At 49.1% G+C, this 19,983-nt stretch overlaps 1 protein-coding gene across 1 annotated transcript; it reads right to left on the minus strand.

The window, feature by feature from the left end:
- Positions 1-213: 213 nt before the first annotated feature.
- Positions 214-4,054, minus strand: EGR1 (early growth response 1). The gene is made up of 2 exons (XM_079143450.1): positions 3,446-4,054; positions 214-2,776 (listed from the first exon to the last, which is right to left on the minus strand). Exons 1-2 carry the CDS (start codon positions 3,756-3,758, stop codon positions 1,452-1,454), a joined length of 1,638 nt encoding a protein of 545 aa, XP_078999576.1. The 5' UTR covers positions 3,759-4,054; the 3' UTR covers positions 214-1,451.
- Positions 4,055-19,983: the final 15,929 nt, after the last annotated feature.

Genomic DNA, 19,983 nt, shown 5'->3' on the forward strand with positions numbered 1-19,983 from the left:
TGGGTTCAATTTCTAGTACTTAAAAAAAAAGACGAAGAAGAAGATGATGACGAAGGAGGAGGAGGAGGAGGAAAGAAAGAAGAAAGAAAAGAAAAATTCACTCCAGATTTACTCCAGGGACACAGTGGACATGATTCGGAATCTTAAGAAAACCTCAGACCTCTCACTAAGAATAGAGCCCTTCCCTCAGCCCAGGAAACATACCCACTCAAGTCTACTTTATTTCCTTTTAATTTTTCTGAAGGATATACACCACATATCCCATGGGCAATAAAGCGCATTCAATGTGTTTATAAGCCAAACAGTCACTTTGTTTAAGCAAACACAAGTACAGAGTAAAATAAAACCACAAAATAATGAACTGCATGTTCATAACATACAAAAATTGCCGCCTACTCAGTAGGTAACTACAACATTCCAACTCCTGAATATATGTATAAATTTACATTTTCAGTTAAAAAAATAGACTTTTGAGAGTTCAGATTTTGTTTTAGATTGTTTTCTTACATTCTGGAGAACCAAGGCTCAGCTCAGCCCTCTTTCTTATTTTGCTCCCAAAGCCTCCCCCAAATCAGCACTCCCTGCCCCCCTTAAGGCTAGAGGTGAGCATGTCCCTCACAATTGCACATGTCAAGCCATCGGCAAGGCGCATCACACAAAAGGCACCAAGACGTGAAACTTTTTAAACCAAGAGGACGGGAAAAAAAACTTCCAAAAAAAAAAAGAAAAAAGAAAAAAGAAAAAAGAAAGAAAGAAAGAAAAACCAAACAATATTTTGCCACATGTGAGAGTACAGTCAAGCAATATTTACAAAAAGGTTAACGGAACAACACTCTGACACATGCTCTGATTAATACCTAGGACTGCTGTTTCAAAAAAGCTCCAAACTTATTGTCACAGCATCATCACAAAATAGAGGATCACCATTGGTTTGCTTGGCTTTTCTTCCCCCCCCCCAAAGTGAGGATCTAACTCCAAATACAATAGAATATGCAAATTATCGTCACATCAAGAGTACCCCAAGAAAAACAAAATCCATGGCACAGACACTGTACAAGGGTACAGGGCAGGGCTCTAAGGGGCCCAAACCCCATTTTGCCAACTCAATTTTCTAGCATTGAAGGGAGCAAGGGGTCAGGCATACGATGGAGATGATACTGAAATGATTTATCCAATATCCATGCAAATCAAGTTCTTTGGATAGAGGTTAAGAACTTGGACATGGCTGTTTCAGGCAGCTGAAGTCAAAGGGAAGAGGACTTGGGGAAGAAGGGGAAGTGGGAAGAAAGGATTGTTGGCCAACAGACCTTCCACTCTGGGTAGAGGGGGAGGACTTGGCTCTGAGAACCTCCATCTAGGAGGACTCCCCCTCTTTCAACCATCTCCTCCTACTGTCCTTTAAGTCTCTTGTGTTTCTTTTTCTCCCTTTTCCCTTTGTTTTCCTTTTCCCTTCAGCAAATTTCAATTGTCCTGGGAGAAAAGGTTGCCGTCATGTCTGAAAGACCTGTGGAGGCGCTGAAGGAGTTGGTGACAGCCGATGAAGGGAAGCTGCTGACCTGGGTGGGGAATGCAGGGGGAACCGAGGCAAAGGTGGTGGCCACAGAGGGTGAGGGGAAGCCACTGTGCACAGGGGATGGATAGGTAGAGGAGCCAGGAGAGGAGTAGGAGGTGGGCACTGGGGATGGGTATGAGGTGGTGGCCGGAGATGGGTAAGAGGTAGTGACAGGGGACGGGTAAGAGGTAGCAACTGGGGATGAGTAGGAAGAAAGGGAGGAAGTGGCGGAAGAGGCCACAACACTTTTGTCTGCTTTCTTGTCCTTCTGCCGCAAGTGGATCTTGGTATGCCTCTTGCGTTCATCACTCCTGGCAAACTTTCTCCCACAGATGTCACAGGCAAAGGGCTTCTCGCCTGTGTGGGTGCGAATGTGAGTGGTAAGATGGTCACTGCGGCTGAAGTTGCGCATGCAAATGCGACACTGGAAGGGCTTCTGGCCTGTGTGGATGCGGATGTGGCGAGTGAGCTCGTCGGAACGGGAGAACCTGCGATCACAAGACTCCACTGGGCAGGCATAAGGGCGTTCGTGGGGGGGCGTCTTGCTGGGCCGGTTTGGGTACTTGCGCATGCGGCTTGGTTTGATGAGCTGGGACTGGTAGGTGGTATTGAGGGCCTTCAGGTCCTGGGAGCCCGATTGAGTGGCAAAGGCCTTTATAGTAGACAGTGGAGTAAGTGAAGGCTGCTGAGTACGGCTCTCTAGGCCCTGAAAGGGCTTCTGATCTGGGGTGCCCAGGCCCAGGTCTCCTTGCTGCTGTGGAAACAGGTAGTCAGGGATCATGGGAACCTGGAAGCCACCCTTGGCAGCAGGGTAGGCAGGAGGCGGGTACTGAAGTGCTGTGCCTGCAGAGCCTGGAAAGGCCTGGCCTTGTGGCTCAGGGAAAATGTCAGTGTTGGGCGTGGGGAAGGTGGGTGCCGCTGAGTAAATGGGACTGCTGTCATTGGATGGCACTGCGCAGCTGAGGGGTGGGCTCTGGGAGGCAGAGGAGGAGGAGGCCGCTGGAGATGGTGCTGAAGATGAAGAGGCCGGAGGGTTGGTCATGCTCACCAGGCCACTGACTAGACTGAAGAGGGGCTCAGGCCACAAGGTGTTGCCACTATTAGGTGCAGGCTCCAGAGAGAAGCGGCCAGTGTAGGTGATGGGGGGCAGCCGAGTTGTTTGGCTGGGGTAACTTGTCTCCACCATCACCTTCTCATTATTCAGAGAGATGTCAGGAAAAGACTCTGGTAGGGGAGAGAAAGGCGAGAGGCCTGGTTACTGGAGAACAATCACTGGAGAACAAGGAGGACTGAGCTGCCAGGCAAGAGGTCGACAGGCTACCATTGACTCCTGAGCTGGTTAATAATTGATAGCAGCAGATTGCAATGTTCCTGGACCTGCTCCAGTGGCAGAGCCCATTTCAACAGCTGACGCAAATACGGAGAATCCCCCTCCACTGCAGCTCCCAGCGCTCCGCAGCAGCGGCCGCGCGGGTGAGGGATTCCCGCCAGCACCCCCACAGCCATGGCTAGTGCGCGCCCCCTACCCTGGGCTGCCGGGACATCCCAGGACACGGATCTCGGCCCTTCCTTGGGGACAGGCAGTAGGCAAGGCAAGCCTTTCTGGAGGGGGATGGGGGCCCAGCACTGCTCATCAAAACAAGCCCTCCCCCTCTCCACCCACCCACGCAGCTCTAGAGCTCTCCGTCCAAAAAAGCTCGGTCTTCTTGCGCACTGCTAGGGTCGAGGGTGGGGGTTGTCTCCAGGCACCCTTCTAACACATGCCCCTGGAGATGCGCGAATGGAAGGGAAACCCCGGTTGCATCCCTGTGGTACGGGAGCACTCCCGCGGTGAAAGATTGGCCGTTAGGATGGTAGATAAGGGGGCTCATCGTTGGCTAGGCCACTGCTTACCTGCGGTCAGGTGCTCATAGGGTTGCTCGCTCGGCTCCCCCTGAGGGTTGAAGGCGCTGCTGCTGCTGCTGCTGTTGCTGCCGCCCCCTCCACCTCCACCGCCCCCGCCGCTGCTGCTGTTGCTGCTGTTGTTACTGCCATTGCCCTCTGGGGCCCCGGCGGCACCGAGGAACTGAGGTGCCCCGTTGCTCAACAGCATCATCTCCTCCAGCTTGGGGTAGTTGTCCATGGTGGGCGAGTGAGGAAAGGAGCCGAACGGGTCGGAGATCTGCAGCGGGGACATCAGCTGCATCTCGGCCTTGGCCGCGGCCATCCCGAACAAGCGGGCTGGAGAGCAGGTGTTGGGGCCGGTGGGCGCAGCCCGGGGATGGAGCCGTGGGGGGACACACTTGCGGGGAACTGGTCGGGTCACATGCGGGGTGTGGGGTACACTAGGGAGAGCGCAAGTGGGATCCCCAGGTTCGCCTTCGCCGCGGGCTGGTGGGGACGCGGCGCTGCTGCGGAGGCTGGGGCAGGGGCCAGTCCTGCGGCGGCGGCGGCGGAAGCTGGCGGCGGCGGATAGCGGATGGCGGCGGCGGCTCCCCAAGTTCTGCGCGCTGGGATCTCTCGCGACTCCCCGAATCCGCCTCTATTTGAAGGGTCTGGAACAGTACGGATCCGCCTCCGTCGTGACGTACATGGCCATATATGGGAAGCAGGAAGCCCTAATATGGCAGGACCGGCGGGGAGGACCCGGAGTGACGTGAAGCCCCCATCCAAGAGCGGTGGACACCTACATCCCGCACTCCGGGTCCCGCGCCCGCTTTCTCATCTCGAGGGCCCAGGCTTCGGGGAAATCTAGTGCTCGAGCCGCAGCTGGCGCCTCCCGCACCCTAGAGCTTCGGAGTTCCCGACGTTGCCCCCGCCCCTTCCCTCCTCCTTCTTCCCTCCTCCCAGAGCCGGAAGCTGCCGGGCCATATCGGGCCACTCCAAATAAGGCGCTGCCCAAATAAGGGCTGTTCCGGCGGGGGATCCTTCCTGCTCCTTATATGGCGTTTCCGGGTCGCGCTTGTTGTTCCCGCGCTCCCTCCCTCCTCCTAGTTCCAAGCCTGGAGACCCAACGCGCAGGAGCCAGGGACGCCCGGGCTGGGAAGGTGCGGGGCGGGTAGCTCTGGGCGCGCGGCTGTTCAGATGGCTCCCGGGCGTGAGCTGGGCTGGGGAAACCCGGACACCAAGCGAAGGCGAGGGCTAGTTGGGCCGGGGCTCTGTAGCCGTCATCCACTGCCCGCCCGCCCACCTCAGGGACCGTGGGAGAGAACCAGGAGCTGAGGGGAGGAGCGGCTGGGCCGGCAGGGACAGAGGCCGCCCAGGGTAGGCGGAGCCTTGACCCCGGGTCTCGACCAATGGCATGGTGACTTTCCAGGAGTCGCTGGGGAAACTGAGGCTAGGAAATTTTTATGCCCACATGGTTCTTGGGACACTGCGTAGCTGTCTTCTTCCCCGCTATCTGCCAATTTTCTGGGGCTGTAGGTATCTGGGGTCCCCTATGCCCCACCCAGAACCTATGGCTGCTCCCTGGACCCTGCTGGGAAAGAGCCCACCTTTGGGTGGCAGGATGGAGGAAGTCGATTGCCCTAGGACACTCCTGAATCCTGTTCCTACGAGGAGCTAACGATTCTTGTGATGGATGGACACTTTTCCTACCTTTATCCAATCCCGGTGGAATTGGGGCAGACCCTGCAGGATTCTGAAAAAGGGCTTCCCTAAGGGCTGCCTGGGGACCCCAAGCTTAGCGCGAAGAGAGGACGTGCTTAGCGGCTTGGTGCTGCCCCCTAGAGGTCCGCTTGCCAGCTCCTTCACCCGGCCCCTGGCCGAGAGGGCTCTTCCGCCGCCTCCTCGCTTGCCCTCACGGCTGCTGTGCTGGGCGCAGAGCCAGGACGGGGGAGCCTTAGACGCAGTGAGCGCGAACTGAGCAGGCGCCACTGCCTGGGCTCTCCCTGCAGTCCCTGGGGAGGCCGCCACTGCCAGAGCGCCCAGACTCCGGGATAACACTTCCCTCCTCGAGCCAGGCCAAGGGCGCGGGGGAGGGGAGTGTTGGGGAAGCGATTTCCGCAGGTCGGCAGGGAGCAAGACGTAAACAGGGAAGCCCTCCCCGCCCCCACCACACAGTCCAATGGGCTCCCAAGGGGAACAAGGATTCTGGGAAGAGAAGGCTCCTGCTTTAGCTCTGAATTCGGGAGAGGTGGCGTTTTAATTGAAAAAGAAAGCAGATCATGCGTGTGTAGAGCGAGGGTGTTGACATTGGAGGGAAGCGGGGTGGGTCAGGGTCTTTATGAGCCGGAGCAGCCTCAGGAATTTCGGAGACAGAGGGTTTAAATGTGCACGCGCGCGCCTGTGACAGAGACAGACTCTCTTGGGCTTCAACCTTCTTGAATCTATCATCTGCGCTGCCCCCACCCCCGCCTCATTTTCAAAAAAAAAAAAAAAAAAAAAAAATCAATTTACAGAATCCCGCAATGAACCAAGATTCTTGTATTTGAACTCCTGGTCCTAAGAGCTAGGGTATGGTGAAGGGCCTACTCCCCTTTTCTACCTTCTGTTGTAGGGCAGAAAGGCCAGGTCAGAGTGTTAGATTGTCCCCATATCTACATGCCCATTTTACCACTCTATAGTGGGTTACATCGGCCAAGCATTTTGTCTTAGTCTCTTCAAATGTAAAATGGGATTAATATTGATGATATTCACAAGAATGGATTATTGTGAAGACTTAAATTTACATGAGCTGCCATCTGTTAAATCCCAGAATTCAGTGCCTGCCTAGCAGTTGGCATTCGATAAACCGTGGCTATTGTTATTTTCAGGAGCATCAGACCCATAGCATCACCCAGGATTCACCCATGCATCCTGAGCTTCCAAAAAAACCCCAGTGATTCTTTTCTGAAAAGTTGTGAAGATTGGAAAAATCATTCCAGTCCTGACATAGGGTATTGTCTCTAAGAGTAAATCTAAATTCTTATTACAGAACATCCTATCCTAAAGCAGAATATTTCAACCTCCAGTCAAACTCTGGAAAACATAAACCAACAGAATCACAATCTTCCTGAATCTGTGACAGCACTAAGCAAACACCTGGGCCTAAGATCCTTGTACTATCTCTGGTGAGCTGCACAGAGAACATCCTCCTCCCCATGCTAGGGCAAACCAGTTCCCCAATGATTCTAATGTGCAAGCTGACCTGAGATATCTTCAGGTTCTTGCTAAAGCTGGACATCAGAAATCCTTAGTCTACATCTTTTGTTTTCCATGCCCAACATCACCCACCTTCTGTTGGTAATTACTTTGCAGCCAGCAAGTTCCTTTGGGAACCACCCCAATTCATGTGGTTTGGGGAAAATGAGCACACTCAAAATCTAGGAGTAAGTATGTAATCCAGGTCTGGCCATCCATCGAGGATGCTTCATTCTAGGAGAATTTCATCTCCTTCTTCATAGATTGAGTCACAGTGGGCGCATGACCCAACCAGGGCAATGAGAATCACTTCTGAACTCTTGGGAAAGAATTCTCTTTCCTTGGTGGTACTCAGCCAATGGAACGTAAGCCTGGAGTGCATCTTTCTTTCTGGACTGGAAAACCTGCCTGAGAATGAAGCCAATCCAGAGGAAGTCAGAAAATAGAGATATGCATGAGAGTAAATGCCTGCATGTGGCCTATGCTTTTTAGTTATGCAGGCCAATGATTTCCTTTTTTATTTAACAAAATAAACAGCCTCAGTTTGGTTTCTGTTACTTGTAGTCCAACAGCTTCCTTTTTGTTGTTGTTGTTGTACCAGGGATTGAACTCAGAGATGCTTAAACACTGAGCCAGACCTTTTTAAAATTTTTATTTTGAGACAGGGTCTCACAACCAAGTTGCTGAGGGCCTTGCTAAGTTGCTGAGGTTGGCTTTGAATTTATGATCCTCCTGCCTTAGCCTCCTGAATTGCTTAGATTATAGGTGTGTGCCACTGTGCCCAGCTCAGATTCCAATTAATGTACCCTTTAATAACAACAACCAAAAGCTTCTCTGAGGAGTTACTATTGGCAAGATCTGGGAATAAGGCCTATGATTTATGTCTCTGATCTAAGTTTACACTTGGGTAGAAGGGAGCTTGGATTATATGTTACAAGAAAATTAAGAATAGGAAGAAAGAGCTCTGTTAGCCACCAAACGTTGGTGGTACTGAGACATAAGGGATAAAAGGAGGAAAAGAGTCCAGAGGTCTAGAAGAAGAGCAGAGTCAAAGAGATTTTGGAGGAGAAAGAACATGAGATGGACCGATCTTTGTGGTAGGGAAATAAGTTGTTTCAGGTCAGGCTTAGGGGTGGAGTGGCCAGAAGGGCTATTTGGGGAAAATGGGCTGTACAGTAGAAGAACAGGCTGGAGTAGAGGGTTTCAATTGGAAAGTAGCAGAAGGTAAGGTTAAATAAAACTCATTCTTTCTTGTTTTTTTGCAGTGCTGGGGGTCAAACCCAGGGCCTGGAGCATTTAGGCGAGTACTCTATTAGTGAGCTATATCCCAGTCCCATTCAGTGCTAAGTCTTAAGGAGTCTTTGCTCTTGTGGAAACTACCATTCAATGGAATAGATAGAAATAAATAGTTATGCAAAATAAAAGAATAATTCCATATTATGATAAGTGTTACTTATATACTAGGGAGGTGAGGGAAAGCATCTTGGAGGAGGCCAGGTAGACAGTAGCCTTGCAAAGACCTCAGAAGAGAAATAATTTGGGCCATGATCAGCCTGGACCTTAAGTAGGTGTGGATAGTGAGAATGTCTTGGGTTAAACTTTACCCCTCTACCCTCACTCTTTCCTGTTTTACCCTTGAGGTTCATACATGGAAGGGGACTTTCTTACCTCTGTCCAGCACTTTGGCAGAGTCCCTGCAAGACAGCTTCTGCTGGGAACAGTGAGAGGAGCTGAGCTTATAGCCCTGCACACTGCCCAGGCTGTTCCTCTCTGTGGAGGGGCAGTCAGTGAGAAGAACTACCTGAAAGTTGCCCCCTGGAGAGATTTATGCTACTGACCTGGCTTCTCAGCCAGTGCTAGGGGCCTCTGAGTCATTCCCACTCTACTCTGCCTTTTGGTCAATGGCACACTTATGCTTGCTGTGATTGAGTCAGTGGGAGAGGGGAGGAGACATAGTAAAAAGAATTGGCCCCTCTCAAGGGACCAAATCTTGGCTTGGGCTTGTCAGTACCCAACTTGTGCCCAACAATCCAGATGGAACAACTGGCCTTGGGCCTATGGGAAACCATGTTGGAGGTAAGGAAGGCTCTTAGCCACTCCTGCACCCTGCTTTGAGGGCCTACTGAGCCTCAAGGGATGCTAAGGGATGACCTAGGGTTCTCAGAACTTGCTGGTCAGGTGACTGGTGCAAGGAGCCCTGTGAGAGGGAGGCTCTGAAAGGTCTGCAGACTAGAGAGGAGGAGAAGGTAGAAGTGAGAGAATGGGCTTGTTCAAGGCAGCTGAGGCTCCAGGAGAAAGCCAGTGCAGCCACCTTGTTTCAGACACCCGACCCAGGGTTTAGCAGGTATAGCTTTCAGAGGAAAACAGTCCCTTTTTCCATTGCCGCTTCCTCCTCCCAGCGCTGTTCTACGTCAGCACCCACAAGTGCTGCTTGCTGTGGTTTGCCACCATTGTGGCTGTCCCAGGGCTCAGGAAATGACTCTCTTTTGGGTTCTATCTGGATTGCCTGTCACACTTTCCGATGGCTGATGAGCTCCACCGGAAACATGGGGGGCTTAGCCTTGAATGGGTCTAGGGGCAGCTCTGCGTCCTACCAGGGAGGGCCTTGAGTGGTGAGAAAAAACCTGGAAGCCAGACATGGAGCAGGACAGAAGGTGCATTGAGAGGGTGGAAGGGATGGGGGGCCATGGGGATACAGGGGAGGTGAGAGACTCATCCCAGCATGTTGACACATGAAGACATCTCCTCTATCCTGATTATGAATGCCAGAAGACATCCCTGAGTCCTAGGATAGGCAGCAAGGACCATGCAGAGTGGTGCTGAGGCCTGAGAGGGACAGGCAAATGGATCCGAAGGCTGCTGAGGAGGGTGCCTGAGGAGGGTGCCTAAGGGCCTGGGGTGGACTTCAGTGGTAGAGCACTCGCCGAGCATGTGTGAGGTCTTGGGTTCCATCCCAGAACCAGACACACACACAAACACACACACACACACACAAAGCAAACAGATAAAGGAGGTGCCTGGAACACCCCAGACAGGATCCAGGACCATAGAGAAGAGACCATGGAAGATTTGGCTACTTGAGTTAAGTCCTCAGGGGTGATATACCAAAGAGAGTTAGATTAGGCCTAAAATGTAATAACTTGGGGTGGGGGACGGCACAGTCTGTCCTCAAGGGGGCCTGTAAAGGGAGGAGGGTTGGATAGAAGGGTCTGAATACTAGGTAGGGCTGTCTGGGTCTCCTCTGTCTGAGGGTGCCTTGCAGATTCAGAAAGAGGCTGCTGTCCTTGGATGTCAGTCCTTCTACCCTATGCTGGGTAGCCCCTCTCCTAGGTCTGAGGCTGGCAGGATCATGGGATCAGAGTACAATCCAGCCTGTGGTGGCTTCTTTGCTCCCCCTACCCCCAGCTGAGTGTGCAGCAAAGCCAGCTGGTTGCAGAAATCTCTGGAAGCTCTCTGGGCAGGAGAGGGAGGGGAGCATTACATAAGAGCCCACTGATGTGCAGGAAGTCGAGAGCAGCCTTTAGATTAGAAAGACAGCATTTCCATCCAGCCTAGAAAGGCAGGAATAGCAACGGCAGTTATTTCTGGCCCCTCACCACCACCCAGTGCTGAAGCTGCTCAGCTTCTTGGTGGGTGAGCTTGGACTCTGCAGACCTGGCAGGAGGGGGAGGGTGGGAGGAGACAGGCAGCCTCTGGGATTACCCTGTTGTGGGCCTCACCCATCCCCACCCTAACAAACCGCAGGATCCTGGGAAAACTAATAGTATCAATGATGTTTTTTTCCTCTGGTTTTCCTTAATCTCTGGATGCATTCACCTTGCCCGCCTCCACCCCAGCATCCATTTACTATGTGACAAGCTCTGTGCTAAACACTCAGATAGGTTTTTGTCTGCACAATTGCTTATAAGGAAGGGACTATTCTCATTTTCATTTCATTGAGAGGAAACATGCTCAAAGAGAGCAGGTATAGATCAACAGTAGACAATTCAGACAGTCTGACTTCAGAATCCTCTGGTTGAACACCAGCTTGTACCAAGAACTGTTTTCTGGGGTTCCCTAATGAATCAGGCAAATTTTTCACTTGGCAAAGATCTCAAGATAAGTCAAGAGGGGAAACAGACAAGTGAACAGATTTTCTATTTATTTATTTAACATCATTTCTGGGACTGCAGTTGTAGCTCAGTGGTAGAGCACTTGCCTAGCATGCATGAGGCACTGGGTTTGATCCTCAGTACCACATAAAAATAAATTTAAAAAATAAAGGTCTGAAAAAAATCAACTCTGCTAAGGAGGGTCTTTCTCTCTCTCTCTCTCTCTCTCTCTCTCTCTCTCTCTCTCTCTCTCTCTCTTTTTTTTTTTTTTTTTTTTTTTTTTTTGGTAATAGGGTTTGAACCCAGGGTGCTTAACCACTGAACCACATCCCCAGTCTGTTTTATTTTTTATTTTGAGACTGGGTCTCTCCAAGTTGCTTAGGGCCTTACTAAGTTGCTGAGACTGGCTTTGAACTTTGATCCTCCTGCCTCAGCCTCCCCAGCTGCTGGAATTACAGGTGTGCATCTTCTCTCACAGCCTAATAGGGGTGGCAGAGAAGTAATGACACCCATGTGACTTGTGCTCTCATGGATGATGCACAATGAGTGGAAGCTCCTAATCCAGCTTCCAATTACTGAGATGCTTCCCAGGCCATCAGAGACTAAAGGTAGGGCTGGGGAGATAGCTCAGTTGGTAAAGTGCTTGTCTTATAAGCACAGGGCCCTGGGTTTGATCCCCAGCACCGCAAAAAAAAAAAAAAAAAAAAAAAAACAGAGACTCAATGTATAATTTTACAATAATCAAGTGAGACTGGGTGGGGAAGGGCAGATGGCGAGACCAGCAGACCACCAGGCCAGAGTTCAGAAGAGAGTTCAGGATGCAACAGTACCAGTTATCACAGGGACTCCCACAGGGGCCTCTCACTCAGAGACTGAAAGACACAGAAAAATTGATACCTAAATTCGCTGACAGGCAGCTTAGCCTAAGGGACCATCCATTTCTCTTGGTACAGCAACAACAGGATGGTTGGGAGGCTGGATTAAATGGAAGGGGCTCTTTTCCTTCTCCATCCAACCTCTTATCAGCTCTTCCATATAGGAATACTGTTTTAAGGCAAAATCAAAATAAGTGTGTGGAGAGGAAGCTGGCAGCTTGCACCAGGATGAAGAGCTTCTGTCCAGATGATCACACTGACAAGTAGCAGTAGAAGGGAGAGTCCGCTGCTGTCCCTAGGACATCTGTGGAGTGGTCTATGTCTGCTTTACTCTGAGCAGAGACAGAACTTCTGTTCCTACAGCAGGCAAATGGAGGGAGTCTTTGGAACTTAGAGGATCCAGTTTCCCTGTAGTTCAGTTGCATAGAGGGCCACCATGGCTGGATGACAGTGTCTTAAAACTGACTTTGGACATAGTGTCTTTTAAATTTAAATTTGATTCCTTAATATTTATTTTTGGACTGGGATAGCTCAGTGGTAGAATGCTATGTGTGTGTGTGTGTGTGTGTGTGTGTGTGTGTGTATGTGAGTGTGTATAAAAAGAGAGAAAGAGAGAATTAAATACCACTAAATTATACATTGAATTATACATAAATGTTCACATGGTTCACCCATATTATAGCATTTATCAAAATTTCATTCCTTTTTAAGACTGAATAATATTCCAAGATACATATATACCATATTTTGTGTATTTATCCTTCTGTTGATGAACAAATAGTAATTTCCACCTTTTGGCTATTGCGTATAATGCTGCTGAAAACATTGGTGTGTAAGTATCTGTAGACTCAAGAGTTTTAATTCATCATCTAGAGGCAATAAGCTATAACTATGGAGAGGGCTATTAAAATCAGATTTAGCAGAATTTTGTAGTTTTCTAATACCAGAGACCAGACATGCAGCAGCATGTCTCTTCCTGCATATATATATATATATATATATATATATATATATATATTTGTTGGGGGAGTACTGGGGTATGAAGTTGCTGAAGCTGCTTTGGAATGTGTGATACTCTTGCCTCAGCCTCCCAAGTTGCTGGGATAACAGGCAGGTACCACCTCACATGACTATATATTTTTTCTTAGTGTCTCACTACGTTGGCCACTACGTTGGTTTTGAATTCCTGAGCTCAAGTGATCCTTCTACCTCAAGGCTCCCAAGTAGCAGGGACTACAGGTGCATGTCATCATACTTGGCTGGATGATGCATCCCTCCCCAGCTTCCCTCCAATGCCATCCTGAGGAAATACCCAATGGCTGCTCTGATATAGGAAATTGGCTTTCTAGATCCCCCTGGGGTCGGAATTCTGGATGGTTTATTTTTAAGAGCAGGTGGGGGGGATTCATGGTTTTCTTTGGAATTTTGGGTAGGTTTGCTGCCATCTCCCAGCCCTAAACCTAGCCTTTTCCTTACCCTGGCAACATCCAGGCTGTCTCACTTTTTCTCTCCTAGTCTAAATTGGGAGTGTGAAGCCGCTCTTCTTCCCAATTTAGCATTTGAATTAAAGTGAGAACTCAATGTGGCTGGAAAGCTGACTCCCATCTGTGTGTGAGAGAAGGAAAAGGAGAGCAAGAGCGTGGGCACCTGCTGGGGAAATCAGAGCAAGGGCAGCTTCTGTGTATCACAGACATTCATCTTCAGGTGCAGGCAAGCAACTCAGCAGAGGGAGCTGAGCTTTGAAGGTTGTTTTTCCAGGCATGAGAATGCTGCAGAGACATCATTCAAACATTCCATGAAAATGTGCTGAGTGCTTATTGTGTGTCATCCTAGATGTTGGAGAAATGGTGGTGAACCAGCTGGGCCCATTGCCTATGCTGGGCTTTCAGTCTGATGGGGGAAATAGACTTGAAAACAGGCAATAACCAAATAGGATGGTAGGTGCAGTCAGTGGGAAGGACCGGTGTGGCAGATGCTTGGAAGTGGGCATCTGACAGCCTGGTGTTGGGTTGGCAGGTGTATCTGAGTGAGACTTGCACTGCTTTCAGGAGCTGACCTGGTGAAGTAGGAGAACAAGGGTGTGCCTGCAAAGATTTTTGGGTGGGTGTGGCTTCTGCAAATTCAGGAGCTCCTACTGCGTAAGCTGACTCCAGAGCTTTTATTGCCTCCTCCTCTCTCTCCTTCCATCTCCCCGCTCTTCCTGGAGAACAAACCAGATGGAAGTGACCTGGGTCAGAGAAGTCTGGAGGCATATGAGTGCCTTCTGCTTAGACTCCAAAGAGTACATGTGAGTCCTAGGGGGCTGCAGTCAACTGAGTTGGTCACTTAGAAAGCTGGACCTGGTAGGTCCAAGATGGACATGGAACAGAGGAAATGGCATCTGGATCACATCATGGGAACCAAGGGGTCAGGAAGTGTCTCTGCTTGCTTTAGCTTACCACATCCTTCCCAGGGGGCTGGCTGAGTTGATCTCTGAGGTCTCTTCCTCTTAGTTGGTGGGGAGAGAATCATGATTATGACTGAGATGAGATTGGGTGGAAATCTTGGCAAAAAAGACCCTGTATTGTAGGGACAGGAACGAACTGTCTGGGGAGCCATGCCTTTCCCTGTCAGCACTCAAGTTTCCAAATGATAGATACAGGTTAGGGATGCTGGTGTAAAACTCCCCATCAATATTTCAAGCGGTATTATTTATTGATCACTTATCTGGCTGGGACAGAAAGACAATGTAATTAATCAGGGATGCAGGGCTGGTGGGGTCAGTTTGGGAAAGAGGTCAGGGAAAGGTAGGTCATTGAGGAGCCCCACCCTCAGACCCTACAAAAATACTTGGGGTTTCCAGGGCTTGAGGACTAGGGACTTAGTGTTCTCTTCCTACTCCACAGTACTCTGGATGAAAATAAGGGATAGGGTAGGAGGCAGGGGACCCTGGAGCAGGCCTCAAGTGGCCATTGTGGCCATGTCCAGGGAACACTGCAGCTGTGTGAGCTTTCCTCCCTCTGGACGGAACCCCCACTTGGACCCCCTCTTCCCTCCCAATCATTAAATAGTTCCATCGGCCTCTTTAGACGCCATATCAGAAGCCCAGGTTAGAACCCTTGGTCTGTATGTTCTTCCAGTGTCAGCCTGGCAATTTCCCTGCTCCAGGGAAGGTGCCTGACCCTGGCCTCAAGAGGGTGCTTTCTAGGTTTGACCACCTCTGGCGGGGCGTTGGCAGGTGTGCACACAGGCTGGACTTAAACAGAGATTGCTTGAGAATCCATAGCCGTTCACCCGCAAAGATAAACTTTTCATCAGCCTCACACTCCATGCAAGGAGTAGGAGACACTGCTCACCAGTCTTGAGCAACTGACTCCAGGAGAGGGCTGTCCTCTACCGTCGCGGAATCCCACAATGGGAGGAAGCAGCTCCATCTAGTGGCTTTTTCCTTCCTTGCAGTCAGCCCTCGCCATCGCTGCCTCCAGCCTACTGGTGGGACCGGCGGGACCCAAATGGAAGCTGCTGTCCAGCTCTAAGAACTTGAGGTGTCCTTCTCCTGACAGGCGTGACCCAGCACAGAGGAAAAAAATGGGGGAATTTGTGAGGAAGATGATGCACTGGTTGAAATTTAAGGTAATGGGGAAGTCAGCGGGGGCTTTTGACCTGGAATCAGTTTGTCCCTATCATTCAGGATGCCACAGATAGGGTGACCATGGCCCAGAGCCCACAAACCCCTCCCTTCTCTGTCTGCCCGCCTCCTTCCAGGCGGAGGCTGGGCTCTGCTTTGCTAATCAAGTGAGAGCTGGCATAAGCTGGATGGAGCTTCTGGCTTTCCTCTGACGTCACGGCCTGGAAATCCCATTTTAAACAGGTTCTCTGGGCGTGAGGAGGAGGAGCTTGCTGAAGTGGCTCCAGGCCTGAGGCAGTCCTAGCTTGGGACCTCAGGTCTGGAGGACTGTCTAATGTCCCTACGAAGGCCTGGTACGGACACAGTGCTAGATTGGAGCCCCAGCCCCCATCCCAAAGCTAATACTTCTCAAAGACCCCTGGTGGTGACCCAGGAAGTGATTAGTAGCCTCCACCTGGCTCTAAATCTTTGTTCTGACATCTCTTTTCCACTCTTGGCCTGGAGAGATCTATTGAGGCAGAGGGGAGAGGACAGGTGGTCCAAGGGAATGAGGGGTCTAGGTGACCCAAATGTGTCTCATCAGCTAGCCTCCTCCCAGGAGCCTTTCCATACATTCTTTTTGTCACCCTCCAGCGATCTTCTCCTCCCTGCACAGTAGGGGGCAGGCCCTACTCCCAGAGTTCTGGAAGCCTGAATGTTTCCATGGCAACAAACTTAATGAGCTTGGAAATGTTCCTTTTGACACAAGGAAACTCAGATGTGCCTCAAGAGCCTGGCAATACAGAATTTGGCTGTGACCTCCTTAGCCACCAGTCATTGTGGGTACAAACATGTACTTGAGTGTGAGCAAGTGTGTGTGTGAGAGAGAGATAGAAGTAGCTAATGAGATTTAGGTAGAGAGCTTAACCTGTTTTCCTGGCCATATGGTAACTACTAGCATGGGACTATACAATCTTACTAAATGGGGATCTTTCTAGAATGAATCTATCCCTGAGTTCTACCCTGGCACCTTCCTCTCCTTTTGAATAGAAAAAGAGACCAAATTGCTCAGGGGTCAATGGTGAAAGAAATGGCCTTCAGAGAGTTGGTTCCTTGGAGGAATCCAGGAAAGACACAAGGGACCTGCCCCCACTATGACTTCCCAGGAGGTTCTTGGTAGCCTGGCTCAGGTGTGGTAGGTGGACATGCCCTGTTATACTAGAGAAATACTTATGTAGGGATATTTTGCCATACTTGGGGAACCTGGCCTCTGTCCCACCCCATGATCTGTTTCCTCCATTTTCCTACCACAGGCTGAGCTGTTATTTCTCTTTGCCCTCTCTTCCTCTAAGCTGTTTTCCTTTGTTAATTTCTCTTCAGTCATAGCCTCTGCCATTCTTTCCTTTCTCCTGGAGTTTGGCCTTCCAGGCTCTCCTGATTGGCCAGCTGTGTTTCCCATTCCCGGCAGCCTCCCTTCTTTTCTCTTCCAGCCTAGCCCAGCAGTTCAGGGCTCTACCCGCCCCCCCCCCCCCCCCCCCCCCCCCCCGCCCTTTCCTGGTGCTATACGGAGCATGCCTTAGACACTAGTCCAGCCCACAAGTGTCCTGTTTGTCACCAAGATCAAAGGGGCTGGTTCTTCCACAACCCATTTTAGCTTCCTTTTCTCTGCCTCTTCCCTCAACCCCCTCCAATATTTTTGACCCTTCTAGGCCCTGTGACTACATGTTCCAGCCTTACCCAGCAGATCCCATGTCCTATTCTCTCCCCCTTGGGGCTTCACTGGGGTCTTTATCCCTAGAGCTTACACCTGGCACTTTCTGTGGGATACCAGAGGATCTACTGGAGTCTTGGGGTAGGATTCTGAGTGACAAGACAACTCTGAGAGACTGGGTCCGCTTAGATACCTGGCTTTATCTTGAAAATCAAAACCATTTTCCCAGACAGAACCAACCCAAGGGCATCACTTTCCTGGAGATCAGTGCTACTGAGTTCACAGTCAGGCCTTTTTCTTTCCTACCCACCCCTGGCCCCCTTCAAGCTGGGCCCTGCTTCCCACTGAGAGTCCTTCCCACCTGTGTACTGGGTGGGGTAAGAACAACACAGAGCAATTGTATTTTACATATATATATATATATATATATATTTTTTTTTTTTTTTTTTTTTTTTTTTTTTTGTCAACGGACCTTTATTTTATTTACGTGTGGTTTTGAGAGTTGAACCCACATGCTAAGCAAGCTCTCTACCACTGAGCTCCAACCCTAGCCCCATCTTAAATTTCTTTTTTCGCGGGGGTGGGTACCGGGGATTGAACTCAGGCACCACTGAGCCACATCTCCAGTCTGTTTTATTTTTTATTTTGAGACTGGGTCTCTCCAAGTTGCTTAGGGCCTTACTAAGTTGCTGAGACTGGCTTTGAACTTTGATCCTCCTGCCTCAGTCTCCCCAGCTGCTGGAATTACAGGTGTGCATCTTCTCTCACAGCCTAATAGGGGTGTGTACCACCACGCCTGGCCCCCATCTTAAATTTCTAAAAAACATTTTCATAATTATTTTTAGCAAGATTTTCTTAAAAATTTCATATCCTGGTTTCTACAATTTGTATTTGAAATTTCTCAGTGCTGTGTAAAGGGTGAGGGAAAAGCAATGATTTGTTTAAAACCAGTGTTTAGAATTTAAGTTTAGAGGTCCTTCTTTACAATGTTGATCTACTTACTATCTTAGAAATTTTGGTTTAAACTTTTTTCCCCAGCTTGAAAAAGTTAAATGAGAAAAATCATTTGTTTAGCTCTGAGTTATGTTAATTAACAGTGCCAAACAAATTCTTTTAAAAAATAAATCTTGTAAGAAAATAGGTCCAAGGACATGTCTTTGAATAGTGAATTGGATCTGTTTTGGGAATGACAGATTTTTTTGATTTGCTAAGCTGAACAAATTGAAGAGTTGCTTTCAGTTCAGGTTTTGTATATTCTTAAATAGCCATTGACATTTACTTTCTTATTAGATCAAAAAAATAGAGATATGGCTGGGCATGGTGGTGTGTGCCTGTAATTCCAGCTGCTGGAGATGCTAAGGCAGGAGAATCCTGAGTTCGGCAACTTAGTGAAGCCCTAAGCAACTTAGTGAGACTCTATCTCTAAATAAAATATAAAAATTGCCAGGAATGTGGCTCAGGGGTTGAGTGCCCCTGGGTTCAATCCCCAGAAAAAAAAAAAAAAAAAAAAAAAAAAAAAAGAGCTATGAGAGCTATGAGTTCATGTACCTTTCCTTAGACATTTTCTTTTGAAAAGTATTTTTTCTTTGTTTTAGAAGAGCCCTCCCCTCCTAAATAAACTAAGCCTAATGCATGATGTATGGAACTATTTCAAAATAACATTTTTACTAGTATGAACAAGTTATACGAACATTGAAAAACTTAGTAACATATTAGTAAATGGATGTTACCAATGTTTCTGTTACTTTGTTTCCCACTACCTTTATTAATATGTTTTCAGTGTAGTTTGTTTATTAACAATTATTACCAGTCATCTTATTTCTGTAAAATGAACCTCACTGTGAAAAAGAAGCTTGAATAAGGTACATTTGGAAATAAAATTTCAATTCACATATGCTAATAATTACTTTATACCTTGGTTTGTTAGCATTTATATTTATCTACTGGACAAAGTTAATATTTGGTTTTATATTGAATTTTGAGCTCTGAAGGAGAAATTATGTATTAATACATTAAATAGTAAGTTTAGCATAGTATAGTTTCAGCCACTTAAACTTCATGTTTTCTACAAATGTTGATTTTTAATTAACATGCAAATTGTAAGAATTTAAAGTAAAAGCCTGATTTGATGAATAAAATATTGAAAACCTTAAAAGAAAACAAAAACAAAAACAAACAACAACAAAAAAAAAACACCACCACAGAGGCCAAAATAAATGAGGTGCCAGAATTTGGTTTATTGGTTCATCCAGTGCCAAATAAGATGGTCCAATGGGCACCATCTTTCCAAGGAATTGAGAGTCTCTCAGCTCCTGTATTTTTCTTGTCACCAGTTCCTCCTGGCCCTGACGGAAGCCACAGCAGAAGTGAGAGGTGGGGTGGGGTTGGAGGCTGAGCTCTGATAGGGGGTCTCCTTGGCATAAGAAGGGGGCCTGGGGCAAGGAGGGACCCAGTGGGAAGAGGAAGGAGCCAGTTCAGCAGGGCCTCTGCAGTGACCTGGGGTCTGGAGGAGTCAGGGCAGCAGTTGGCGAGGCAAAAAGGATTAAGGACAGAAGGGGAGTTGAGAGGTCCCATGGAGACCCATCCTGTCATGGGCTGGGATCCTCTGAGGCTCAGAGACTAGCAGGGAGAGTCAAAAGGGGGAAAGGCCAGGGCTGAGAGCAGAAGGAGGTGACCACTGGAGGGAGAGTCCATCACCAAACTGGCCCCAGCCCTGAACCCAATAAAATAAACACGCACACTCACACGTTGAACCCCACCTCTTTTTTTGGTGGAGACACGTAGCACACGGCCCTACCAGATGCAGTTCTGGCCAGGCATCCCAGTCATTTAAACCCACACAAACCCATATTCTTCACTCAAGCTGTGCCTAGAAGCCCCATCCAGGTCCCTCAAGGACTGGCCTATTTGCTCCCTTTCTCCCAGTGCCTTCAGGCCCTTCCTTGGTTCATCTGGCTGTGAATGCCCCCAATTCCCATCCCAGGGAGAACATGGCGGCATGTCAGGGGTTTAGAGAAGGGGATGGCCATGGTCTTCAGCAAGGCACTGGGTGGGTGGGGCAAGACTAG

The sequence above is a fragment of the Sciurus vulgaris genome (genome assembly GCF_902686455.1).
Source record: "Sciurus vulgaris genome assembly, chromosome: 6".
Taxonomy (NCBI): domain Eukaryota; kingdom Metazoa; phylum Chordata; class Mammalia; order Rodentia; family Sciuridae; genus Sciurus; species Sciurus vulgaris.

Bases quoted from the DNA above. Each gene is read 5' to 3' on its own strand.
- EGR1 (XM_079143450.1), bottom strand. From the start codon at position 3,758: ATGGCCGCGGCCAAGGCCGAGATGCAGCTGATGTCCCCGCTGCAGATC. The intron at 2,777-3,445 runs GTAAGCAGTGGC...CTCCCCTACCAG, and splicing joins CTATGAGCACCTGACCGCAG to AGTCTTTTCCTGACATCTCT.